The sequence below is a fragment of the Raphanus sativus genome, chromosome 9 (assembly GCF_000801105.2).
Source record: "Raphanus sativus cultivar WK10039 chromosome 9, ASM80110v3, whole genome shotgun sequence".
Taxonomy (NCBI): domain Eukaryota; kingdom Viridiplantae; phylum Streptophyta; class Magnoliopsida; order Brassicales; family Brassicaceae; genus Raphanus; species Raphanus sativus.
This window is the reverse complement of record NC_079519.1, coordinates 31,397,681-31,418,519: the sequence shown is the minus strand read 5'-3', so window position 1 is coordinate 31,418,519 and position 20,839 is coordinate 31,397,681. Positions and strand designations below refer to the sequence as shown.

At 36.7% G+C, this 20,839-nt stretch overlaps 4 protein-coding genes across 5 annotated transcripts; all 4 read left to right on the top strand.

The window, feature by feature from the left end:
* The first annotated feature begins 547 nt into the window (after window positions 1-547).
* Window positions 548-4,193, top strand: LOC108828230 (ATP-citrate synthase beta chain protein 2). Its single transcript, XM_018601848.2, has 16 exons — window positions 548-708; window positions 1,008-1,118; window positions 1,208-1,310; window positions 1,393-1,458; window positions 1,548-1,671; window positions 1,754-1,888; window positions 1,965-2,025; window positions 2,094-2,170; window positions 2,257-2,412; window positions 2,487-2,615; window positions 2,701-2,833; window positions 2,927-3,054; window positions 3,140-3,245; window positions 3,325-3,401; window positions 3,472-3,542; window positions 3,632-4,193. The coding sequence occupies exons 2-16, from the start codon at window positions 1,019-1,021 to the stop codon at window positions 3,990-3,992; spliced, it is 1,827 nt and encodes a 608-aa protein (XP_018457350.1). The 5' UTR covers window positions 548-708; window positions 1,008-1,018; the 3' UTR covers window positions 3,993-4,193.
* A 3,299-nt stretch (window positions 4,194-7,492) lies between these two features.
* LOC108828738 (uncharacterized) lies at window positions 7,493-12,789 on the top strand. Of its 2 annotated transcripts, none has more exons than XR_001945819.2 (13): window positions 7,493-8,019; window positions 9,055-9,493; window positions 9,573-10,188; window positions 10,281-10,321; window positions 10,428-10,496; window positions 10,652-10,752; window positions 10,862-10,940; window positions 11,067-11,165; window positions 11,503-11,571; window positions 11,672-11,721; window positions 11,804-11,885; window positions 12,050-12,155; window positions 12,341-12,373. XR_001945819.2 is itself a non-coding variant. In XM_018602507.2 (13 exons), the coding sequence occupies exons 1-13, from the start codon at window positions 7,631-7,633 to the stop codon at window positions 12,468-12,470; spliced, it is 2,259 nt and encodes a 752-aa protein (XP_018458009.1). In that variant the 5' UTR covers window positions 7,498-7,630; the 3' UTR covers window positions 12,471-12,789. The 2 variants fall into 2 exon arrangements, 1 of the variants encoding a protein (XP_018458009.1); XM_018602507.2 differs by having other exon boundaries at window positions 7,498-8,019; window positions 12,061-12,155; window positions 12,341-12,789.
* A 3,221-nt stretch (window positions 12,790-16,010) lies between these two features.
* LOC108824237 (calcium-binding protein CP1) lies at window positions 16,011-16,777 on the top strand. The gene has a single exon (XM_018597611.2). It carries the CDS (start codon window positions 16,113-16,115, stop codon window positions 16,596-16,598), a length of 486 nt encoding a protein of 161 aa, XP_018453113.2. The 5' UTR covers window positions 16,011-16,112; the 3' UTR covers window positions 16,599-16,777.
* A 925-nt stretch (window positions 16,778-17,702) lies between these two features.
* On the top strand, window positions 17,703-19,473 carry LOC108825611 (prefoldin subunit 3). Its single transcript, XM_018598935.2, has 6 exons — window positions 17,703-17,930; window positions 18,016-18,073; window positions 18,208-18,279; window positions 18,855-18,974; window positions 19,070-19,171; window positions 19,337-19,473. The coding sequence occupies exons 1-6, from the start codon at window positions 17,785-17,787 to the stop codon at window positions 19,424-19,426; spliced, it is 588 nt and encodes a 195-aa protein (XP_018454437.2). The 5' UTR covers window positions 17,703-17,784; the 3' UTR covers window positions 19,427-19,473.
* The last annotated feature ends 1,366 nt before the right edge of the window (window positions 19,474-20,839 follow it).

Genomic DNA, 20,839 nt, shown 5'->3' with positions numbered 1-20,839 from the left:
ATCTGCTGAGACTCGGCAAGAACATACATAATTAGTAATGGTTAACAAGCCCAGAGCAGAATGGTTATATACAATATCAACTGAAGAATTAAATTATAAAGTTGAACTGGCTCTGTTAAAATGTAACTATAAAATTGATTCTAGAGATAAAATCTTATCGGATAATGTATATATATACTCAAATGTATTCCAAATCAAAATAATACTATGTATTCTTGAAATTGAATCAAACGTTGCTGATTGCTCAAAAAAAAAAAAATCAAACGTTGCTGAGTCTTGAAGACAATAACACACCACCACCAGCAAGGTGGTAAGCCATATGCTTACTAAGAACGGCGACATTATAACGACCATCACGTGATTCAAAGTCTTGAATGACAAACCATACTGTATATGTTCTGTAATTAACAAATTAATTAAATTCATATTTACTGTTACTAATAAGACATTAAGAAGGAGATAAAATTCAATGTTTTATTTCTTCTTTTCAAACTTGTGAAAAATCAATGTTTGGGTAAGAAGGAAGTTGTGATCCAACTACCCACCAATAAGGCCACCACACGATCACATAAGAGAGAAAGAGAGAGAGAGAGAGAGAGAGAGACCATCTTCTTCTATATTAATGCTTCCTCTCTAACCCATTCCTCTCCTACCTCCTCCATTTATTAGTTTCCTCCTTCCCACTCACTCGACTCGGGTCGTGACCAGGTCTGTGTTCTCCTCTCTCCTAGCTTTTAGATCCTGATCAAAGTCCTTTGTCCTTTTGTGTCTAGATCTGTCTTGATTCCGATCTGATACCACAAAAGTTTCGATATTTACGAGGATAATGCGTAAAGTTCGAAACTTTCAATGTTTTTTTCATTTATAGATTCGTTGTCGGTTGTAGATTAGTTAATGTAGTAAACTAGCGTGAGATCTGATGTGTTTGGTGCGATCATTTGCTCTAACCAAACTCTGGATCTGACCATTGCTCTGTTTCATACTCTGTTTTGGTTACTCTGTTTCAGCTCTTTCGAAAATGGCAACGGGACAGCTGTTTTCTCGGACCACACAAGCTCTGTTCTACAACTACAAGCAGCTTCCTGTCCAACGAATGCTCGATTTCGACTTCCTCTGTGGTAAAAAAATCATCAGATCACACTGTCTCCCCTACATTGGTTTTGGTTTTGGATCAATGAGATCATTTTGCTTTTTTTTTTTTTTACAGGACGTGAAACCCCTTCTGTTGCTGGAATCATCAACCCTGGCTCTGAAGGGTTTCAGAAGCTCTTCTTCGGACAAGAGGAGATCGCTATCCCTGTTCACGCCGCGTAAGTAACATAACATCATCATATAGAACCCTGAGAGAAGCTTGCAAGTCTCTAACTTGCTTTTTTTTTTGTTTTATAACAGTATCGAGGCAGCTTGTGCTGCGCATCCAACCGCGGATGTATTCATCAACTTCGCATCTTTCAGGAGGTTTGTGTTGTGTTGTGTCATAAACTTTAAGCATTATTGTCTCTCTTTTTGTGTTTAGTTTTATTTTAATTTGGTTTCTCCTTTTATAGTGCTGCTGCTTCGTCCATGGCTGCTTTGAAGCAGCCAACTATCAAAGTTGTGGCTATTATAGCAGAAGGTGTTCCTGAATCAGACACCAAGCACCTGATTGCTTATGCTCGTGCTAACAACAAGGTGTGTGTGTGTGTTTGTGGTTTAATGATTTAGCTTCGTTATAAATATAAATCATCTGATACTGATTGGGTTTTTGTTGCAGGTTGTTATTGGACCGGCTACTGTTGGTGGTATTCAAGCTGGTGCCTTCAAGATTGGTGACACTGCAGGGACTATTGATAACATTATCCAGTGCAAGCTTTACAGACCTGGATCTGTTGGTTTTGTCTCCAAATCTGTATGTGCTGATCTTCTAAGCTCACTGTGATGGTTGAGAGTTTTGATTCATCACTCTTTTTCTTTTTTTTTTTCAGGGTGGAATGTCTAATGAAATGTACAATACTGTTGCTCGTGTCACTGATGGGATCTATGAAGGTGAGTTTTTCTAAATGAAATGACGTGTTAAGCTGAAGATTTACTAAGACGGTTTTGTTTTTTAATAGGGATTGCTATTGGTGGAGACGTGTTCCCTGGATCCACTTTGTCTGATCACATCCTGAGGTTTAACAACATCCCACAGGTACATATTATAATACCAATCTTCTAGTGTTTTAACATGTTGCTCGCTGGAACGCTTCTTCTTAATTTACAAGAGCTGTGTTGCAGATAAAAATGATGGTTGTGCTTGGAGAGCTTGGAGGAAGAGATGAGTACTCTCTTGTTGAGGCTTTGAAACAGGGGAAAGTGAATAAACCTGTTGTTGCTTGGGTCAGTGGGACTTGTGCACGTCTCTTCAAGTCTGAAGTGCAGTTTGGTCACGCGGTAAGTAGCATGAAATGAACTCTTTTCTGTTGTCCAAATCAAAATAGTTATTTGAACATGTTGATTGTGAATAGGGTGCTAAAAGTGGTGGCGAGATGGAGTCTGCACAAGCCAAGAATCAAGCTCTTATGGATGCTGGAGCCATTGTTCCCACTTCATTCGAAGCTCTCGAATCTGCAATCAAAGAGACTTTTGAGAAACTGGTCAGTTTCTCCCCTTCTAATGTCCTCGGCTAGCTTGCATCTGTTGGAATCTTATGTGTTCATTTTCAATTCTCTTGTTAAAAAGGTTGAAGAAGGAAAGGTCTCTCCAATAAAGGAAGTCACTCCTCCACAGATCCCCGAGGATCTCAGTTCTGCAATCAAGAGTGGGAAAGTCCGAGCTCCTACTCACATCATCTCCACCATTTCTGATGACAGAGGTACTGTTATGGATACTAAACCATAGGTTGTTTCACTAGATTCATATGTCTCTTTAAGCTGCTTTTCTGATACTTAAGACATTAATTTGGCAGGGGAGGAACCATGCTATGCTGGTGTTCCGATGTCTTCCATCATCGAACAAGGCTTAGGAGTTGGTGATGTCATTTCCCTTCTATGGTTCAAACGTAGCCTTCCTCGTTACTGTACAAAATTCATTGAGGTATCAGTGCTCTCAATCTCAATCTATCTCCCACATACAATTTGCGTAGTGAGATTAACTCTGTTCTCTGTCAAAAAAAAATTAGATGTGCATAATGCTGTGTGCTGATCATGGTCCATGCGTCTCGGGAGCTCACAACACCATTGTGACAGCAAGAGCAGGCAAAGACCTTGTCTCAAGTCTTGTCTCTGGTCAGTCAACATCTCTCTCTCACCTACATATCTTCTTAACCGTGGAACAATCTCTAAAGGCTGTAAAGCTTTTCAACAGGTTTATTAACCATTGGCCCTAGATTCGGTGGTGCCATTGATGACGCTGCTAGGTACTTCAAGGACGCTTGTGACAGGGTAAAAAGGCTCTTTTGCCACAAAAGACATAAGTTCTTGAATCTGATCTCTAACTAGTTGCTTGTTTCAGAACCTCACACCTTATGAGTTCGTTGAGGGAATGAAGAAGAAGGGAATCAGAGTCCCTGGGATTGGACACAGGTAAAAAGCCATCACTTACTTTTAATAAAGAAACAAAAAAGATCCTTACAGGTTCTCTTCTCTGAAACCTGTTTTCTTCTTGTTGATAGGATCAAGAGCAGAGACAACAGAGACAAGAGAGTGGAGCTGCTCCAGAAATTTGCTAGGTCTAACTTCCCATCAGTGAAGTACATGGAGTACGCAGTAACAGTGGAGAGCTACACGCTCTCAAAGGCCAACAACCTTGTACTCAACGTTGACGGAGCCATTGGGTCTCTCTTCTTGGACCTTCTAGCTGGAAGTGGGATGTTCACTAAGCAAGAGATCGATGAGATTGTTCAGATCGGTTACCTCAACGGTCTCTTTGTTCTTGCTCGTTCCATCGGTTTGATTGGGCACACATTTGATCAGAAGAGGTTGAAGCAGCCATTGTACCGTCACCCATGGGAAGATGTGTTGTACACCAAGTGAAAACTCATCTCATCTCAGCTTTGTTTTTCTTGTTAAATTCCTCCGATTAATTAGCTTTTGCATTCTTCTGAGAGATGTTACCAAAAATGCATATCTATGCTCTTCTGTTTCTTTTGTTGCGACTTGCGATGTTATGTTTACTTTCTTTTGCTTTTCATTTATCTAAACTTCTATCAATTGAGATATCACTTGTTCTTCTTACCTTATATATAGTTGGTAACTTGGTATTGTATGTAGTGGCTGGCCAGGAATGTTGTTATAACAATCTTCCATATGATTTTTGGTAGCTTTACCAGCCTTGTTGGATAGGGTTATTCGTCCATTGAATAAAAGAAATTAAAAGCTTATATTTATGCGATCTTGCTGGTTTAATGGGCTATTTAACCAAATCAAACTTTTCAATGGGCATGTATGCCCCTTTCCAAATCCTTTAGTTTGGGTTCTAACTTATATCAATCTCATTGGAGAAACGTTTTAAGGAATACAAATGAACTTTCTCCACAAGTTTCTCTTTTTAGCATTTTTATTATTGTTGATCATCTTACCGTCTAGTATAGTTCCGGTTGTAGTTATTTTGCCGTAAAACATAGTTTCGATTGTAATCACTTAAGCCTTTTGGGTCTTTGATAATATAATCAGTTACAAAAAAATATTTATATTCAGTAATATTTAATTAAAAACGTATTACTAATCCATGTTCTCTATTCATTACTCAGTGAAAACTTGAAGATGCATCAAATGAGTTGTTAATTATTATGCAGCTGATCATACTATAGTGCTCTGCGATGAGAGGTCGGTCCCAAACAGTTTACATTAAGAACACTAAACAATAGTATTTTACTCAAATGGAATTGGATGTTACTCCTTTTACTCGGATAGCTTAGCTAAAACATGTTTATTTGGTAGCAAAGTAAAACTATGGTTTTTGTTTTACTCTATAGATCTTACTAGATATTACTCCTCGTGTGTATGTAAGATAAAGCTTATATAATAACAAAACTTGATATTATGACTCATATGACTTGTGTATCTTATTCGTTTTTTTTGTTCGAATGGTTAGTTATTACCAACTATCAACTTGTAGTCCAATACCAACTCAAAGAATCTATAACCTCTCCTCTATTTATGGATATAGATGCGTCGACGTGATTCTTTATATCTAACACACATGTGGCTGTATTACAACCATGAATCATGAACCAACTTTTGATATTTAATGTTCTAATTTTTGAAGTGATTAGGTTTTTATTTTGCCTGTCTAAACTTGAACATTATATGAACGAAAACAAAACATCCAATCTTATCTTTATTAGGTTAAGAACTCCATCCAACCGGGCTTCGTAGCCTGGTGGTAATGGAACCTCGGCTGAGGTGCCCGCCACCCAGCTTCGAAACCCGGCCACAGCGATTTAACATCCTTACTGCTGGGGCGCTGGACCCCTTCGGGGGATATTTGGGAAAGTGGCTGCCCAGACACCAGAGATATCAAAAAAAAAAAAAACTCCGTCCAAGTTTCTATTTTCAGACACACATAACAACGATTTGTTTGGTGCAATGGTGCCATGCTTTTAAATTTCCCTTTGTACCAGCTACCTGGTTAATAATAATACATAAGGCCAAATATATACTTACATGTCTTGTTGATCACCAAGAAATTTATAAATTTGATTAGGATGGATGTGCTGAACTGTTGAAAGTCTCTAAAGCATCCGTGATTTGTCTTTTTATAATGTATGTATGTATGTAGATGAAAAAAATGTACGTATGCAGATTTTACGGTGAGTTTTTAAAGATGAAACAAGAAAGGTCATTGGTTGTGTTTTATTCAATTTATACCATGTAACTTTTAACCATTTCGGTTTATAACCAACAGGTTTGGATCAAAATTAATAATATTATTTTTTAAAAAGGAGAGAGTGATAAAGAGTTGACATTTGGAGCCAACAAGGGCTCGGATGCACACAGAGATCACGAGATTTTGATTATTTTAGGTGTATTCATTGTGTGAATCAAGCATGTTCGTTGTAGTGACAACGACGTTAACGTGCATATGAAAGCTAACCTCGATAATATTGCTGGGTCACCGATCGAGACTGAACAACATTAAGATCAATCGATATTAATCAAGTTTATAGAAACAACAAAGAAAGACCTAGAATATGTCCTACATATTTAGCTATGAGTATGTTATTTGCATTAATTAGTAAGTATATTTACTAGTAAAATTTATGTATATTCTTTTAATGAAAGTCCATCTTTTACTAGATAAAGTTAGCATGGTCTAAAAGTTCATAAACGGAAGTGGTAATGTAATGACATGAACAAGGAAAAGGAAAAAGTAACTTCACATCGATGATGATGGTACGGTCATGGAACCCATAATGAACCAAAGTCCAACCAATAGAAGACTTTAAATTGCGCTTACCAAAAAGATAACCTTTTCCTTGAGAAATTATGGAATGGGTTGCATGTAAAATAAATTGTGTGGGGTCTGTATTGATCGAGAGCAATTGCACTTGATGATGGCTCTTTCTTCTCATTCAAGACTATATTTTTGATGGCTCTTTCTTCTCATTCAAGATTATATTTTAACACTGGGAAAATTTGCATTGGAAACTCCTGATCTTTACAAATTATAACAAATTTTGGAATATAAAAAATAGAGTGAATTTTAAGTGTTAAAAGTTAAAACTACTTCTCATGATTTTTTTAATATCTTTTATTGTGTTCCATAATTTTTTTTTGCTTTAACAATTACTAATATATACACTCATTATGTTTCACAATATAACTAGTTTTATCTAAAACAAGTCAATTAAAAATGGTATACTTCATTTTTTTTTTATTATACATATTAAATATAATTAAACCAATAATCAAAACTTCACATTATATAATGAATATAAATTTACATTGAAACATGAAAACAACTTACATTTCAAATTTTAATTTTATTTTTAAAACAACTTATATTATAAATTAGATGAAGTATTATAAGCCTGAAAAAAAGCTGATAGTGAATATTGAATTTATTAAATTACAAAATTTTCAGGGTTAACAAAAATGTTTAGATAAATGGATAACACAGAAAAAACTTTATAAATTCTAATCGTATTATTAAAATCTGTATTCTTAATTTCAAAATTAAACTATTTTGATTCTCTTTATTTTATACGGAAATGAAATTTTAATTATCAAAAACTAGGCATTTCTCCTCTGGTAAAAAAAGAAGAAAAGGAAATGCCTAACAAATAAAATCGATTTCCATCTAATCTGGTATTGTTTCTTTATATGGTCTTCCAGAGTAAAAAACAAGATAAAACTGAATATACCAAACAAAGCAGCCAATTGTAACACAGCAGCCAAACAACTTAAAACCAAATCGAAATTTGATCATTTATCACCCCACTAATAGAAAAAGCTGCCTCCATAAATCTAAATATACATTTTAATTTTTTTTTTTTAATAGAAGAGTAATGTCTTAGAAAGCATAATAAGCGATCAAACATATAAAAATAAAAAAAATAACAACAAACCATCTATCTCGCCGTGATTCATCTCCTCCGATTCAACTCTCTCTCTCTCTCTCTCTCTTTCTTTCTCTTTGACTTCCAGATTCGATCTCCAGTCTCTCTCTAATGGAGACTCCACCAGCGGAGGAGCTTCTCAAGAAGATACGAGAGCTAGAGGAAAGCCAGGAGCATCTCAAGCGCGAGATGTCGAGGCTCAAGGTCTCTGCAGCCGCGGCCGAGGTTAAGCATCAGCATCGCTCGCATTCAATGTCTCCGCAGCGGAGGAGAAACAGTGGTGGTGATGGAGCTGGAGCTGCTGCTCCGAGATGGAGGAAGAGCGGGACGGCGTCGTTTCGCCACGCTTCCCCGCTGCGTAAGGAGAGCCACAGCCGCGGCGGAGGCGGCGAGGAGGAGGAGGGAAGAGGGAAGTTTACGGAGAAACAGTATTTGAATATTTTGCAGTCTATGGCGCAAGCTGTTCATGTCTTTGATCTCAACGGACATATCATCTTTTGGTGAGTGTACTGTACCACTTGGAAACAACTATGATGATGCTTTATGTAATGGAACCAGTCTTAAGTGTTCTGTCTGATTGTGGTTTAGGAGATATTTAAAGTTTGGTAGTGTTTGATGGAACTCGATGCTTATGTAATAGAAACTATCTAGTGTTCTGTCTATCTTGTGGATTTGATTCCTATAGTTTAGGAACTCTTGAAATTAGTTAGATTATTTTTATTTTTTTATTTTGGCTGAATTCGATTATTCTGTAATAGAAACAATCTTGCATCTGTCTGTCTTATGAGTCCCAGCTGATATTCAGATTCAAAAGCTCGATGCTTTATGTAATAGGAACAATCTAGTGTATGTCTATCTCATGATTGTGGGATTTGATTCCTATAGTTTGGGAACTCTTGAAGTAGTTAGACCAAGGTGGTTTGTTGCTGAACTCGATTTGTTTGTAATTTAGAAACAATCTAGTGTCTGAGACGATCTGATGTGTCAGGGGATGATTGTGGATTTGATTCCTATAGTTTTGAACTCTTTAAATTGGTTTAGACTATGGTTTTATTTGTATTATTTTTTTTTTTGCTGAACTCGATTCTCTTATAATAGATGTCTTCTCTTATGTGTCCCAACTGATATTCAGATTCAAAACTCGATGCTTTTGTGATAGAAACAATCTAGTATCCGTATGTCTCATAAGTCAGAACTGATATTCAGATTCAGAACTCTTATGCTTCTGTAATAGAAACAATCTAGTGTCTCTCTATCGTATGTCCTCTAACTGATATTCCGATTTAGAACTCGTTGCTTTTGTAATAGAACCAATCTAGTGTCTCTCTACCGTATGTGTCCTTATGACACCCAGATTCAGAACTCGTTGCTTTTGTAATAGAAACAGTCTAGTGTCTCTCTATCTCATGTGTCCTAAATGATTTTCAGATTCAGAACTCTTTGCTTCTGTAATAAAAACAATCCAAGGTGTATGTCTATCTCATGTGTCCGTACTGATGTTTAGATTCAAAATTCTATGGCATGGTTATTTCCAGGAACTCAATGGCGGAAAAGCTTTACGGTTTCTCAGCATCAGAAGCACTTGGGAAGGATCCGATTGATATTCTTGTGGATGACCAAGACGCTGCGGTTGCACAGAACATCACTCGGCGTTGCGGCTGCGGAGAGAGCTGGACTGGTGAGTTTCCTGTCAAGAACAAAGCAGGAGACAGGTTTTCGGTAGTGACTACAATGTCTCCTTTCTACGATGACGATGGCTCTCTTATTGGGATCATATGCATCACAAACGATGCTGCTCTTTTTCAAGACCCGAGAGCCTCTCAAGCTAAGACAAGAGGGCAAGAAGGGGAAACAAGCTTTAGCCGGGTTGCATCTAAGCTTGGTCTTGACTCTAAAGAGGCTGTTGTGTCGAAACTTGGGCTTGATTCTCAGCAGCCTATACAAGTCGCTATTAAATCCAAGATATCAGATTTGGTTAGTTTAATTAAACATTCTCATTTTTTTTTTTTTCTTATACCGTTGCGTCGTTTGAACAGTGTTGTTAAAACTACAGGCATCCAAGGTGGGGAACAAGGTCAGGTCAAAGATGCAAGCAGGTGATAACAGCGCTGCACACCATGAAGGTGGAAGTGGGGACAGTCATTATTCGGATCAAGGTTTCTTCGAAGCTGCTTTGTTTGAACGTAAGGAGGATGCAGGTGCTAGCAGCACAGCTAGGGGAGATTTTATCCAGTCTCCTTTTGGTGTGTTCTTGCGTAGCGATGACAAGTCTTCTTCAAAGCCTTTCAGAGACTCCAGCGATGAAAACGATGGAATCATCCGTAAGAGACTCGCCTCAAAAGCTGAAGAATGGATGGCAAAGAAAGGATTGTCGTGGCCGTGGAGAGGGAATGAGCAAGAAGGTTTGGAAGGAAGGCGTGGTCATTCGGTGTGGCCTTGGGTGCATAATGAACCGCAAAAAGAACAAGGTCATCAGAGTTATAGGGCTGTTAATAATGAGGCTGTGGGTGGGTCTTGGTCTTCCCCTGTTAATGTGAACAGCACAAGCAGTGCTAGCAGCTGTGGAAGTACTAGCAGCAGTGTCATGAACAAGGTTGATATGGATAGTGACTGCTTGGACTATGAAATCTTGTGGGAGGATTTGACAATTGGAGAACAAATTGGACAAGGTGATCTATCTTTCAAGACATTATACAGTTTATGTGGGTTTTAGTCTCTGTTCCGCTACTCTCTCTGATAATTTTCCTCTTTATGTGTTCAGGTTCGTGTGGAACTGTCTATCATGGTCTATGGTTTGGATCTGTACGTTCTTGTCTCCTGTTGATGATGTAGAATCTGCATTGTCGATTTTTCACAAGCTAGTTATGAACAACGTGTATCTTACTGAGAGTTGCTAATGTTACTGCAGGATGTTGCTGTAAAGGTGTTCTCCAAACAAGAATATTCAGAAGAGATCATAACATCTTTTAGACAAGAGGTATTATGTTTTCTATCACTTTTCTAAGCGTGTTTGGTAAAATATTAACTGATATTCAAAGTAGTTTGTTTATATCTATTAGTTTGAAGTAGATACGTTGTGCTTGCTTTATTATGATTTTGAAGTACTTGTGCTTTACTTGCTTTATTGTGAAGGTATCGTTGATGAAAAGACTTAGACATCCAAATGTTCTACTGTTTATGGGAGCTGTGACATCTCCCCAGCGTCTCTGTATCGTGACAGAGTTCCTTCCACGGTTTGGTCTCATCTCTTTAACTGAATACTAGACTTCTTTTTATGCTTTTTTTGAACTCCGAGACCAAAACGCTGACTCACTCTTAAATCGTTCAAAACAACGTTTGCAGTGGAAGTCTCTTCCGTTTGCTGCAGAGGAACACATCAAAACTGGATTGGAGACGACGTATCCATATGGCATTTGACATTGTGAGTATTTGTTAAATCTAGATCATTGATAGTTGTGCATATCGTTTTTTTAAACTCTTTGGTTTGGTCACCGTACATCTCATCCAACATGTTGCATATTTTATTTACACACTTATATCCCCACAGGCTCGTGGCATGAACTATCTTCACCATTGTAGTCCACCCATCATTCACCGCGATCTGAAGTCATCAAATCTATTGGTTGATCGAAACTGGACAGTGAAGGTATTGTTTCCATTGTTAAATCAAATAAGTATACATCATCATGGGTCAACTTTCATATGATTTTAGAGATCAAATGATTTCAGTGAATGAAACCGGACGTCTCCAATGGAATAATTTTATTTCATTTTATTTGTGACACGGTTTGAGAATATTAGTTTAGGTACAAAAATAATGGTGTAGGAGTATACCTATTGTGTCAGAAATGAGAAGTTGAGTGAGAAAACATAAAGCAAAATGTAAAGAGAGACTATTGATTCTAATTGCAGAAGTCGAAACTAGTAATGAACTTAAATATGGCTCTGTTTGCATCGTTAACATACCGTATCATCTCAAATAGGTTGCTGACTTTGGTCTCTCGCGTATCAAGCATGAGACATACCTCACTACGAAGACCGGAAGGGGAACGGTACTCAACATAGACTCTTACCAAAATGATTCGTTTTCTTTTCTTGTTGAAGTGAATTATTTAATGTTGAGTTTAGTTGCTTTTTTTACCTGTTCTGCAGCCTCAATGGATGGCACCAGAGGTTCTTCGAAATGAAGCTGCTGATGAAAAGTATATTCTCATTTTGTGATTGGTTAAGTTCTTTTGCTCATTGCCTTTCTTCTCTAACAATCCTTCTTCTCTTTAAACTCAGGTCTGACGTTTACAGCTTTGGAGTAGTACTATGGGAGCTTGTGACTGAGAAGATTCCGTGGGAAAATCTAAATGCTATGCAGGTATAATTCCCCCGTTTAGAAAAAAAAAAATCTAAAGAATCGTTTCCCAAACGACAATGAGAGTAGAAAATTTAAAGTTTAGCATTTTTTGTCTCTTAGTTCCTTGGTATAAGTATATACTCCGCATGCACATGTGAACCATATATAAAGAGATGTCTATTTAGAATACTTGCAGGTGATTGGAGCTGTGGGATTTATGAACCAGAGACTCGAAGTCCCAAAGGATGTTGATCCTCTGTGGATTTCTCTAATGGAAAGCTGCTGGCATAGGTACGTAATAAAACATTACACATTCGAAAAACTTTGTTAAGTTATGTTTTGGTTTTGATAGTGGTTGAATAGTTTAACTTTGATTGCCAAAACAGTTAGGTAATAGAGGTTCTAATGTTCTTTCACAGTTGTTATTGTATTTAGACTTGAAGCAGTAGTTAACGCAAGTTAGATATTTTGTGCAGTGAACCACAGTGCAGACCGACGTTCCAACAAGTTATGGAGAAACTAAGAGAGCTTCAAAGGAAATACACTATACAGTTTCAGGCAGCTCGTGCTGCATCGATAGACAACTCTTCCCTCAAGGAAAAATAAAACCCTTAAACCCCCAGAGCAGGATCTGATTCGCATTGAAGAAGAAGCTTAGCTACAGAAGAATGGTCAATGAAGAGAAAGCAGCAAGCAAGAAGAAGCTTTGGTAAAAGCTGCTAAGCTCCATCGATAATCTCTCTCTCATCACGAGAGGTAGATTCGTTTCAAATATGACATGTGCTTGCTTGCGAGCTGAACTAGATAGGATATATATAATTATGCATGAGGTAGACCAAGTTCTTTTTCCTTGAAAGAATAGATTGTACAGATAAAAAAAACGAGAATGAACCAAAAGATTTGGAGTAAATTTTGTTACATTTTATTGGATGATGCGCCTTTGTTATTGTTGTGTGTTTGTTATTGTTGTCATTCAACCTTAACTAAACGACTTGACTTGCATGTTTAGTGTATGGTCATGTAGTTTTATAATATAACTATATACGATTTGAATGTTTAATGTATTAGCTCATAATCATTAGGTAGATCACCAAAAGGCAGTCCATCATAAAGTGTTGAGCCATTCTTCTATAATATTAAAATGGATTAGATTTGCTATTCATTGTAGAAAGTGTTAATTTCAGGTTCAATGAAATAATATGAAAATAAAGATGAAATGTTTGTTATCATCATAGAAATGCATAGTATAAATGATTTTTGTACCTTTTTCATTGAAAGACTTTGAAACCAAGTCAAGTCTTATTATTTCTTTGACTGAAATGAAAAGCTTTATTTCATACTTCAATTGAAAAGCTTTATTTCATACTTCAAATGAAAAGCTTTATTACCTGGGTTTCTTTTAGAGTAAATCTACGATTATGTAAAGGGTTTAGAAGAATATTTGGTAAGTTGTTGATTAGAAATATGGAAATTATTATGTAATTTTTTAGTTAGATTAATTTTTTTGTTTGGTGATTTGTAGAAAGGTATAGAAGTGTGTTGGGAAAATATGTGATGAACATCACGATGACAATAATGGAAAAATATGTGGCTTACGGGTTCGAAAAAAGTTTTATTATAATTTTAGTTTCTCAGTAGTTTTCTTTCAACAAATACCATGTTAAAGCACTATTTTGATTGAATGTAGAGTTATATTTTAAACGAAAATGATTCTAATGAATACATCTAGGTTTTAATTTAATCTTTTTTGGATGGATTTCGATTTACAATACTTATAAATTTGTAAAAGGTTTAAGAAGGATTTGTTGTGAATCACACTTTGGAAGCTTCTTTCAAATGCTTTGGTATAACATTGCTAGGTGTTCTAGGTTAACTGAACTTTGATAAAGGTTCTGACTTTCTTTCACAAAAGTCTATTAATATGTTTTTGAAAGAAGATGTCGCAGTGGCTAATGTGAGTATGATCAGTTAAGATCATTTGTGCAGCAAACCACAGCGTAGACCGACCTTGGTAAAATATTAGTAGGTTTTATAGAATTGAACTTTGACAAAGGTTCTTATTTTTTTCACAAAAGTCGATTAATATATTTTTGTTGAAGAAGACGTGGCAGCAGCTAATGTGACTAAGTGAGTAAGATCAGTAAGATCATTTGTGCAGCAAACCACAGCAGAGTCAGACCTTCCAAGAACTTATGGAGAAATTAAGAGAGCTAGTTCAGTTTAAAAGAGAGGATATTGGGAAAGCAGTTTTTGTGGCTGCAGCAACTTTGTGCTCCTATAAACTTCTGATTCTTTTTGATACGTTTCTACAACAAGTTAATGAGAAAATGTATCATTGTAATATCTTTTTTTTTTTTAACAACATTGTAATATCTTCTAAATCACTTGATTATGTGGTTGTGAGGAAAAAAAAGGTATGTGACTAGCAGCATAAGTATCTAATGATGCTTATGGGTTAAAAGACAACGTGCGCGTGGCAGTGAAGGTGAGGCCCAATAATATTATGTAATTGCTTTTTTTGGTCAATTCTGTAAGAATGAAGTATTATGCGGGCCCCAAGGCGGTCTCTCGAATAACTTTCCGACTTCTCTCTAAAAAAAGCTCCGCCGGAAAATTTTGATTCCGGCCGACGGGTGGGCTCATACAGCCACCGTCAATCCGGCTTACGTTTTAGCTTTTCTTTTCGTTTTTTTCTTCTTTTCTGTTTAGATACTCTCGGTTCGGGTTTATTCCCGCTTTTGACTCCGGCGGCGTTCTTATCGAGGGAAGCTGTCCGGGTTTTGATTATGGCGTCGTCGACTCTCTTCTGGTGACGATGGCCGGCGGTAGGTGTTGTCTTATGGTGGAGGCGATGGAGACGGATGCGTTGTAGATGCATGCCGTGGAAGTGGTCTGGTGAAGCGTTGTATAGTTGCGGCGTTTTCACTCGGAGTCTAGACACCGATGAGACCCTTTACCTTCAATACAGTTGTTGGGGGTGGATTTTCGTCGGTAAGGTGGCGGAGATGTTGATTCTCCGATTAGGATTTGGTGTGATGCGGGGGGCGGTGACCGGAAGCTTTTTTGCCGGTTTCGACCCCGATTTGGTGACAAGGAGACGCGTGTCTCGATCTGTGGAAGAAGTGGACACGTGGACGGCTTACGCTTAGGCTTCAACGCGTGGATGGGATCAGACCGTCTAGTTTTTTAGTCTTGGGCTAAGCCCATGTGTGTGTTGCCTTTTATGTCGGGCTTTGACCTAGTTGTATGCGGGCCTTCATGGCCTTTTGTTTTTTCAGTTTGAGCTGGGTCCATGATATGGGCCTTGACCTTAATAAAATAATAATATAGACGAAAAAAAAGTATTATGCAAGTTTTGGTGCACTCAGCATAATAAAAAGATTCTACTGATGGAAAGAAGAAGATGCTTTCTTCGTGTGGGTCCATTAAACAGCGGCTGCAATTGCTCGCACATTTTCACCTTTTCGAGGTACCATCATCGTAGGACAAAAAAAATCAACTCTCTTCGAATCACGAGAGACTTTTGGAAATCAACTTTGCTTCCAAATTTGGTGATGTCATGCACTACGTACTTTCTCTTACAGAATCCAAACATTCAACTAATTTTCTCTGAACATTAATGTTATTTATTCGTATCCGTCTCTTTTTAAAAGACTCGTTATTTATTTGTTTCCCTATTTTTTAAGAAATCTTATATATATGGAAACTAGTCCAAATTTGAATATTTATGTCTATTTTCAAAATCTTTAGTCATAGTAATTTGTACAAAAGGTATCTATATATTATTACTCTACTATATTTATGGCTATATTATATATCAGCAATATAATATCTATGGCTAAAAATAAATTATAATATCGCTATACCCTGACTTCTACTATATTTATGACTATATTATATATGATATATAATATAATATCTTTGGCTACATGCCTACATTACATATAAATGTAATAATGTGGCTATACTATATTATATACTATAATACATTATATATTATGCCTACAGTATAATCTGGCTATATACTATAATAACTAAACAATCAAAAGAATAAAGAAAAAACGAAATAAATCTTTCAATGCAAGCTTTAGAGAAAGAGTCAAAGTCAAACTTATGCCTCCACATTCCAGCCTAGTCCCCTTATATAAACCCATACGCTCCCACACGTCTCTAACGCTCAAAGCTTCTTTCACAATCTCAAACGACAAGTTTCAAACGACAGAAAGAGAAGAGAGACCAGAGAGAGAGATGTGTCCTTCCGATAGGCTTGCCAGTTCCATAACCGCCGCGAACCTCGATTTCCGACCAGCGTTCGAGATCATCGACGCCGACCGCGACGGTAAGATCAGCAGAGACGATCTCCGAGCATTCTACGCCGGGATCCAGAGATCTTCTTCCGACAAGGTCGACGAAGACGAGATGACGATGATCGGGACGATGATATCAGTGGCGGACGCGAACAAGGACGGGTTCGTGGAGTTCGACGAGTTCGAGAAAGTTCTCGAAACGGCTCCGCATGGGTGCGGATCCGGTGACGGGCTGATGAGGGATGTGTTCAAGGTGATGGATAAGGACGGTGATGGGAGGTTGAGCTACGGTGATTTGAAGAGTTACATGGAGTCTGCTGGTTTGGCTGCTGACGATGATGAAATCAAGGCTATGATTAGATTGGGCGGTGGCGATTCGAACGGCGGCGTTTCTTACGACGGTTTGTTGAAGATTTTCGGGTGTTAGAAACTTAAACCTGTGTTTTTTTTTTCCACCACTCGTGTTTCGAGACTTTTGTCTGTAATTCAGTTTTGTCTGTTTGCAGGAGTGTTTGTGTCCATCCATATTTTTTGTCTTTATAAATTAAAAAAAAAACAAAAAAAAATTGTTGTAACAATTCGTATATTCTGTTATTTTGCGATTGAGGAGTATTAGCTGTCCATTAGCTATAAAGCTCACAAACATCCGCTTGAAATGCCAAAATATGTATGAAGTTTATATGGAAATTTTAAGATATTAAATTTTTAATGTAATTATTTATAGGCAAACTGTTGTTGTTCTTGCTTTGCTCGTCTAAATACATACGACCGGACCTTGTCACCCAGTTATTTGGGAACACATAGTTTTATCTAGCAGTAACACCTCTTTGTGAGAAAGTAAGAGTGTGCATGGATCAGTTCCTCGCCTACCTAACATCCTATGAGAATTGGGATCTGAAAGCGAGAATAAGAATGGCTAATTGTATAAGAAAAACTGACAATTAGCATCGGAGGCATCATTGCACCAAATTTCGGACTTGGTTGAATATCAACAGATCCAAACATGATTATCCCACTTAATACGAGCACTATCTATACCACTGTCAGCGAACATCACTAATTAATTAGTAGAAACTCCCGACAACAAGCTAATCAATTAAATAAAATCGAAAGTTCACACATGAATGTATAACATGAATTAATTGATGCATAAGACAGAATATTAGATAGATGATAACATGGATGTGTATTTATACCTTGATGGCGACTGAGGCAATGTGGTGGTAGTAGTAACATCATGAGGCGAAAACATTTTCTGTGGTTAAGAATCAAATCATTGAATAACAAAACCCTTATGTAATAACAAATTTCTGATCAATACAAAAGTAAACAACCTTTATCAATGATTGAGGAGCACCAAGGTTTTGTGTGGACTTCTTATCCATTATTATCAGTGGGTCTTCTTTCATCACGATTTACAAGCGAGGCCTTAAGCCCACCTTCAAAATCATCAAACGGTGTCGTTTAAGCTGCTTCTAGTTTGACAACGACGTCGTGTTGCCGATCCTTGATCCGTCGCTTGTTACACTCTCTCTCTCCTCCGTAGCCTTTGAAAAAACCCTAAATCCCCAAAAAGGAAACGGAGATCTCGATTCGATTCGATCCGATTGCAGATGTCGTCGTCTTCTCCGAGTGGTAGCGGTGGCGATTTAAGCGAGAGAAGAGGGATTCCCGCCGCGAAATTCATCCAAGATGTGGAGACTTATCTCTCACAGTCAGGCTTCGATTCGAACTCTGCTCTCGCCTTCCATCAAGAAAGGTTACTCCTTTCACACTTTCATTGATTGAGCTTTGTGCCCTTTAGTGATTGAGCTTATAGTGATTTGTTTTTTCACTCTGTTTAGGCTTCAGCAATATAAAGTTGTTGAAATGAAGCTTCTAGCCCAGCAAAGGGATCTTCAGGTATGCATGCTCTTCTCATTTTGTTCTTAACTCGTATATACTTAGTGGTGTGAATGTGATGTGTATGATGGTACTTGTTGTTTTCGAAGATTTTACACTTTATGATATCTTAACAGTGTTGATGAAATGGGCAGGCTAAGATCCCAGATATTGAGAAGTGCTTGGAGGTTGTTGCCACTTTGGAAGCAAGGAAGGGCACTGGTGAGGTTCGTTGTTTAATTTTTTGGAACAATCTCTCTTTCTACTAGTTATACTTAGATACCCTTTCTTTACTGGTTTTGTATAAATTGCTTGTCTGTTTCTACGTTTGATTTGGAGGTTGTGATCAGTGTCTTGCTACTGTTTTTGAAGTTGATGGTGACTGAATATTAATGTTACTTGAAGTTTTGAATCCAGGATACTGGCTTTTAGTTTCGTAAGGTTTGATTATTGGTTGGAAAGACAATAGGTTGCTGCTAAATCACCAATCCGTTTTCTTGTGCCTACGGGCCCTTTAGTTTGTGTCTTTAAGCCGTGTTTGATTGTGACAGTAGAACATGTTATGTCGCAGAACATAGTTTTAGCTTCACTGGAAGAATCAACTGAGACATCTTTAAGAGTTGTTTGATTGTTACAGCAGAACATAACTCTAGCTTCACTATCAACTGAGACATAGATAGATATGCACGAGATGTTTCAGCTTTTTATATGAAATCTTGCTTTGATGGACTGGCTTTCTGCTGATTCTTTTGCTCTTCATCATTTTTTTTTGTTCTCACATAGAATTCTTCTTACAATGCAGTCGCTTTTAGCCGACTTCGAAGTGTCTGAAGGAATATATTCACGGGCATGTATTGAGGACACAGACTCAGTCTGTTTGTGGTTGGGAGCAAATGTCATGCTGGAATATTCCTGTGAAGAAGTCCATTTCTCTAGAAACATATTCTCTTCCACGTTATAAGTTTCTTGCACCGGGGACCCTAGAATAAATTCTTATCATCTTTGTTTTATCAACAGGCTACAGCCCTTCTGAAAAACAATCTGGAAAATGCTAAAGCCAGCCTGGAGGTTCTTGTAACTGATCTACAGTTCTTGAGGGATCAAGTCACAGTTACTCAGGTACATTGATACTTGTATATTTTATCTCTTTTAAGTTTGAGTCGGCGTCTAATTTCTATAAGGTCTGGATTTATTTTTGTATAATTGTCAATGTAGGTTCAATAGAGATTGAGTTGAGAGTAGTTTATACTTTTGTGACTTGGATTTTTTTTTATGAATGGACAGGTAACTATAGCGCGCATTTATAACTATGATGTTCATCAAAGGAGGGTTAAACAAGTTACCCCTACTGCTGTTGCTGCTGCAGACTCATGAATCAGAGTTTCAAATTATAATCGTTAAATGGAGGTATTATGATATATTGCGCCGATAAAAAAAAAAAGATATATTGCAACACGGTTTGACCTAACCGGTTGTTTGTATCTCTGATTTTTGCTACACATATGAAGTTTTGTTTCTGCTATGAACATATGAATAGAACATTAGCATTGCGATCATCGTTTCTCGTGTTATTGGAGTTTTGAGACCTATTTGTATTTTATTTTTTTGAAACACGAGACCTATTTGTATGTTTTTACTTTTTACATTTAAGGATGTGATAACTATTTGCCAGAATCTACTGGTCTTGATCAACGTTCTACTTAACTTGCAAGTGTTAGTAATAAGATGTGTTTCTAGAAGTAAGGAAGTAAAACCAAAAGTAAGTTATGTCGCTTTTGTCGGAAAAGTTTTGGATTTTATATTTGTATTTGAAATATTTGATGTTTTAGATAGAAGTACATAATAAATATTTGATGTTTTGGTTTAGTGCAAAGATTAAGCAATTAACATTCTTCTAAAAAATACTGTAAAATTTTATTGGTTGAACAATTTATAATAAAGTAAAGTTAACTTAAAAATATTTTATATTTTAAAATAATATATTTAAAAAAAACATTATGTAATTTGAAATGGAAAGAGATTATGTATTTAATTTTTATTAATAAAATGACGGTCCACATAAACTAGTCTTTTTTTTAACACAACATAAACTAGTCTTTAATTTCTTTGTTGATGGTTAGGGCTTGAGTTGACCCTTAGAAATAATAATAGTCCACATTTCACTTCTTTTTTCATGTATGTTAGTTTCATTTCTTTGTACTTCCAAACATATATCCTTGTATATATCTTTCATCCGGAAACCACATCCTATGCCAATGAATACTACTCCCTCCGTTTCATAATACTTGATGTTTTAGAAGAATAATTTTATTTCAAATTAGTTGAAGTTTTGAGATTTTAAGGTTACTTTAACTTTATTGGAAACTGTTCAACCAATTAGATTTCACAGTCTTTTTTATTATTGGTTAATTGATTTTAAAATTATATCTTTAAAATATTTTTTATTAAAAAATACAATTTTCTTAATCTTTGTGCACTATAGTAAAACATCAAGTATTATGAAACGGAGGGAGTATTACACTAGCATCTATATTATATGGAGTATATTTAAAATTCGAGAAACCCTGTTGGTAATTGGTTACAAAAAAAAATAGTTTGGGACTTGGGAGTAAATGGTATTATTTTGTTTAATCGGTCCAAAAATTGATGTATTTCGGTTCTTAACGTTATCATATTTTGTTAATAAAATTTAGGTTATGTTGATAATGACATGTAATTGTGTAAATACATTTATAGGTCTCCCACAAAAGACAATTTTTTTGGTCTAACAACTTTCATTTATATATG

What these genes read in the sequence shown, in the direction of transcription:
- LOC108828230 (XM_018601848.2), top strand. Translation starts at nt 1,019, where the DNA reads ATGGCAACGGGACAGCTGTTTTCTCGGACCACACAAGCTCTGTTCTAC. An exon ending in ATGCTCGTGCTAACAACAAG is followed by an intron (nt 1,672 to 1,753) that starts GTGTGTGTGTGT and finishes TTTTTGTTGCAG; the next exon opens with GTTGTTATTGGACCGGCTAC. An exon ending in TCAAGGACGCTTGTGACAGG is followed by an intron (nt 3,402 to 3,471) that starts GTAAAAAGGCTC and finishes TGCTTGTTTCAG; the next exon opens with AACCTCACACCTTATGAGTT.
- LOC108828738 (XM_018602507.2), top strand. Translation starts at nt 7,631, where the DNA reads ATGGAGACTCCACCAGCGGAGGAGCTTCTCAAGAAGATACGAGAGCTA. An exon ending in GTGACAGAGTTCCTTCCACG is followed by an intron (nt 10,753 to 10,861) that starts GTTTGGTCTCAT and finishes CAACGTTTGCAG; the next exon opens with TGGAAGTCTCTTCCGTTTGC. An exon ending in TCCATATGGCATTTGACATT is followed by an intron (nt 10,941 to 11,066) that starts GTGAGTATTTGT and finishes ATATCCCCACAG; the next exon opens with GCTCGTGGCATGAACTATCT.
- LOC108824237 (XM_018597611.2), top strand. Translation starts at nt 16,113, where the DNA reads ATGTGTCCTTCCGATAGGCTTGCCAGTTCCATAACCGCCGCGAACCTC.
- LOC108825611 (XM_018598935.2), top strand. Translation starts at nt 17,785, where the DNA reads ATGTCGTCGTCTTCTCCGAGTGGTAGCGGTGGCGATTTAAGCGAGAGA. An exon ending in CCCAGCAAAGGGATCTTCAG is followed by an intron (nt 18,074 to 18,207) that starts GTATGCATGCTC and finishes TGAAATGGGCAG; the next exon opens with GCTAAGATCCCAGATATTGA. An exon ending in TGGAATATTCCTGTGAAGAA is followed by an intron (nt 18,975 to 19,069) that starts GTCCATTTCTCT and finishes TTTTATCAACAG; the next exon opens with GCTACAGCCCTTCTGAAAAA.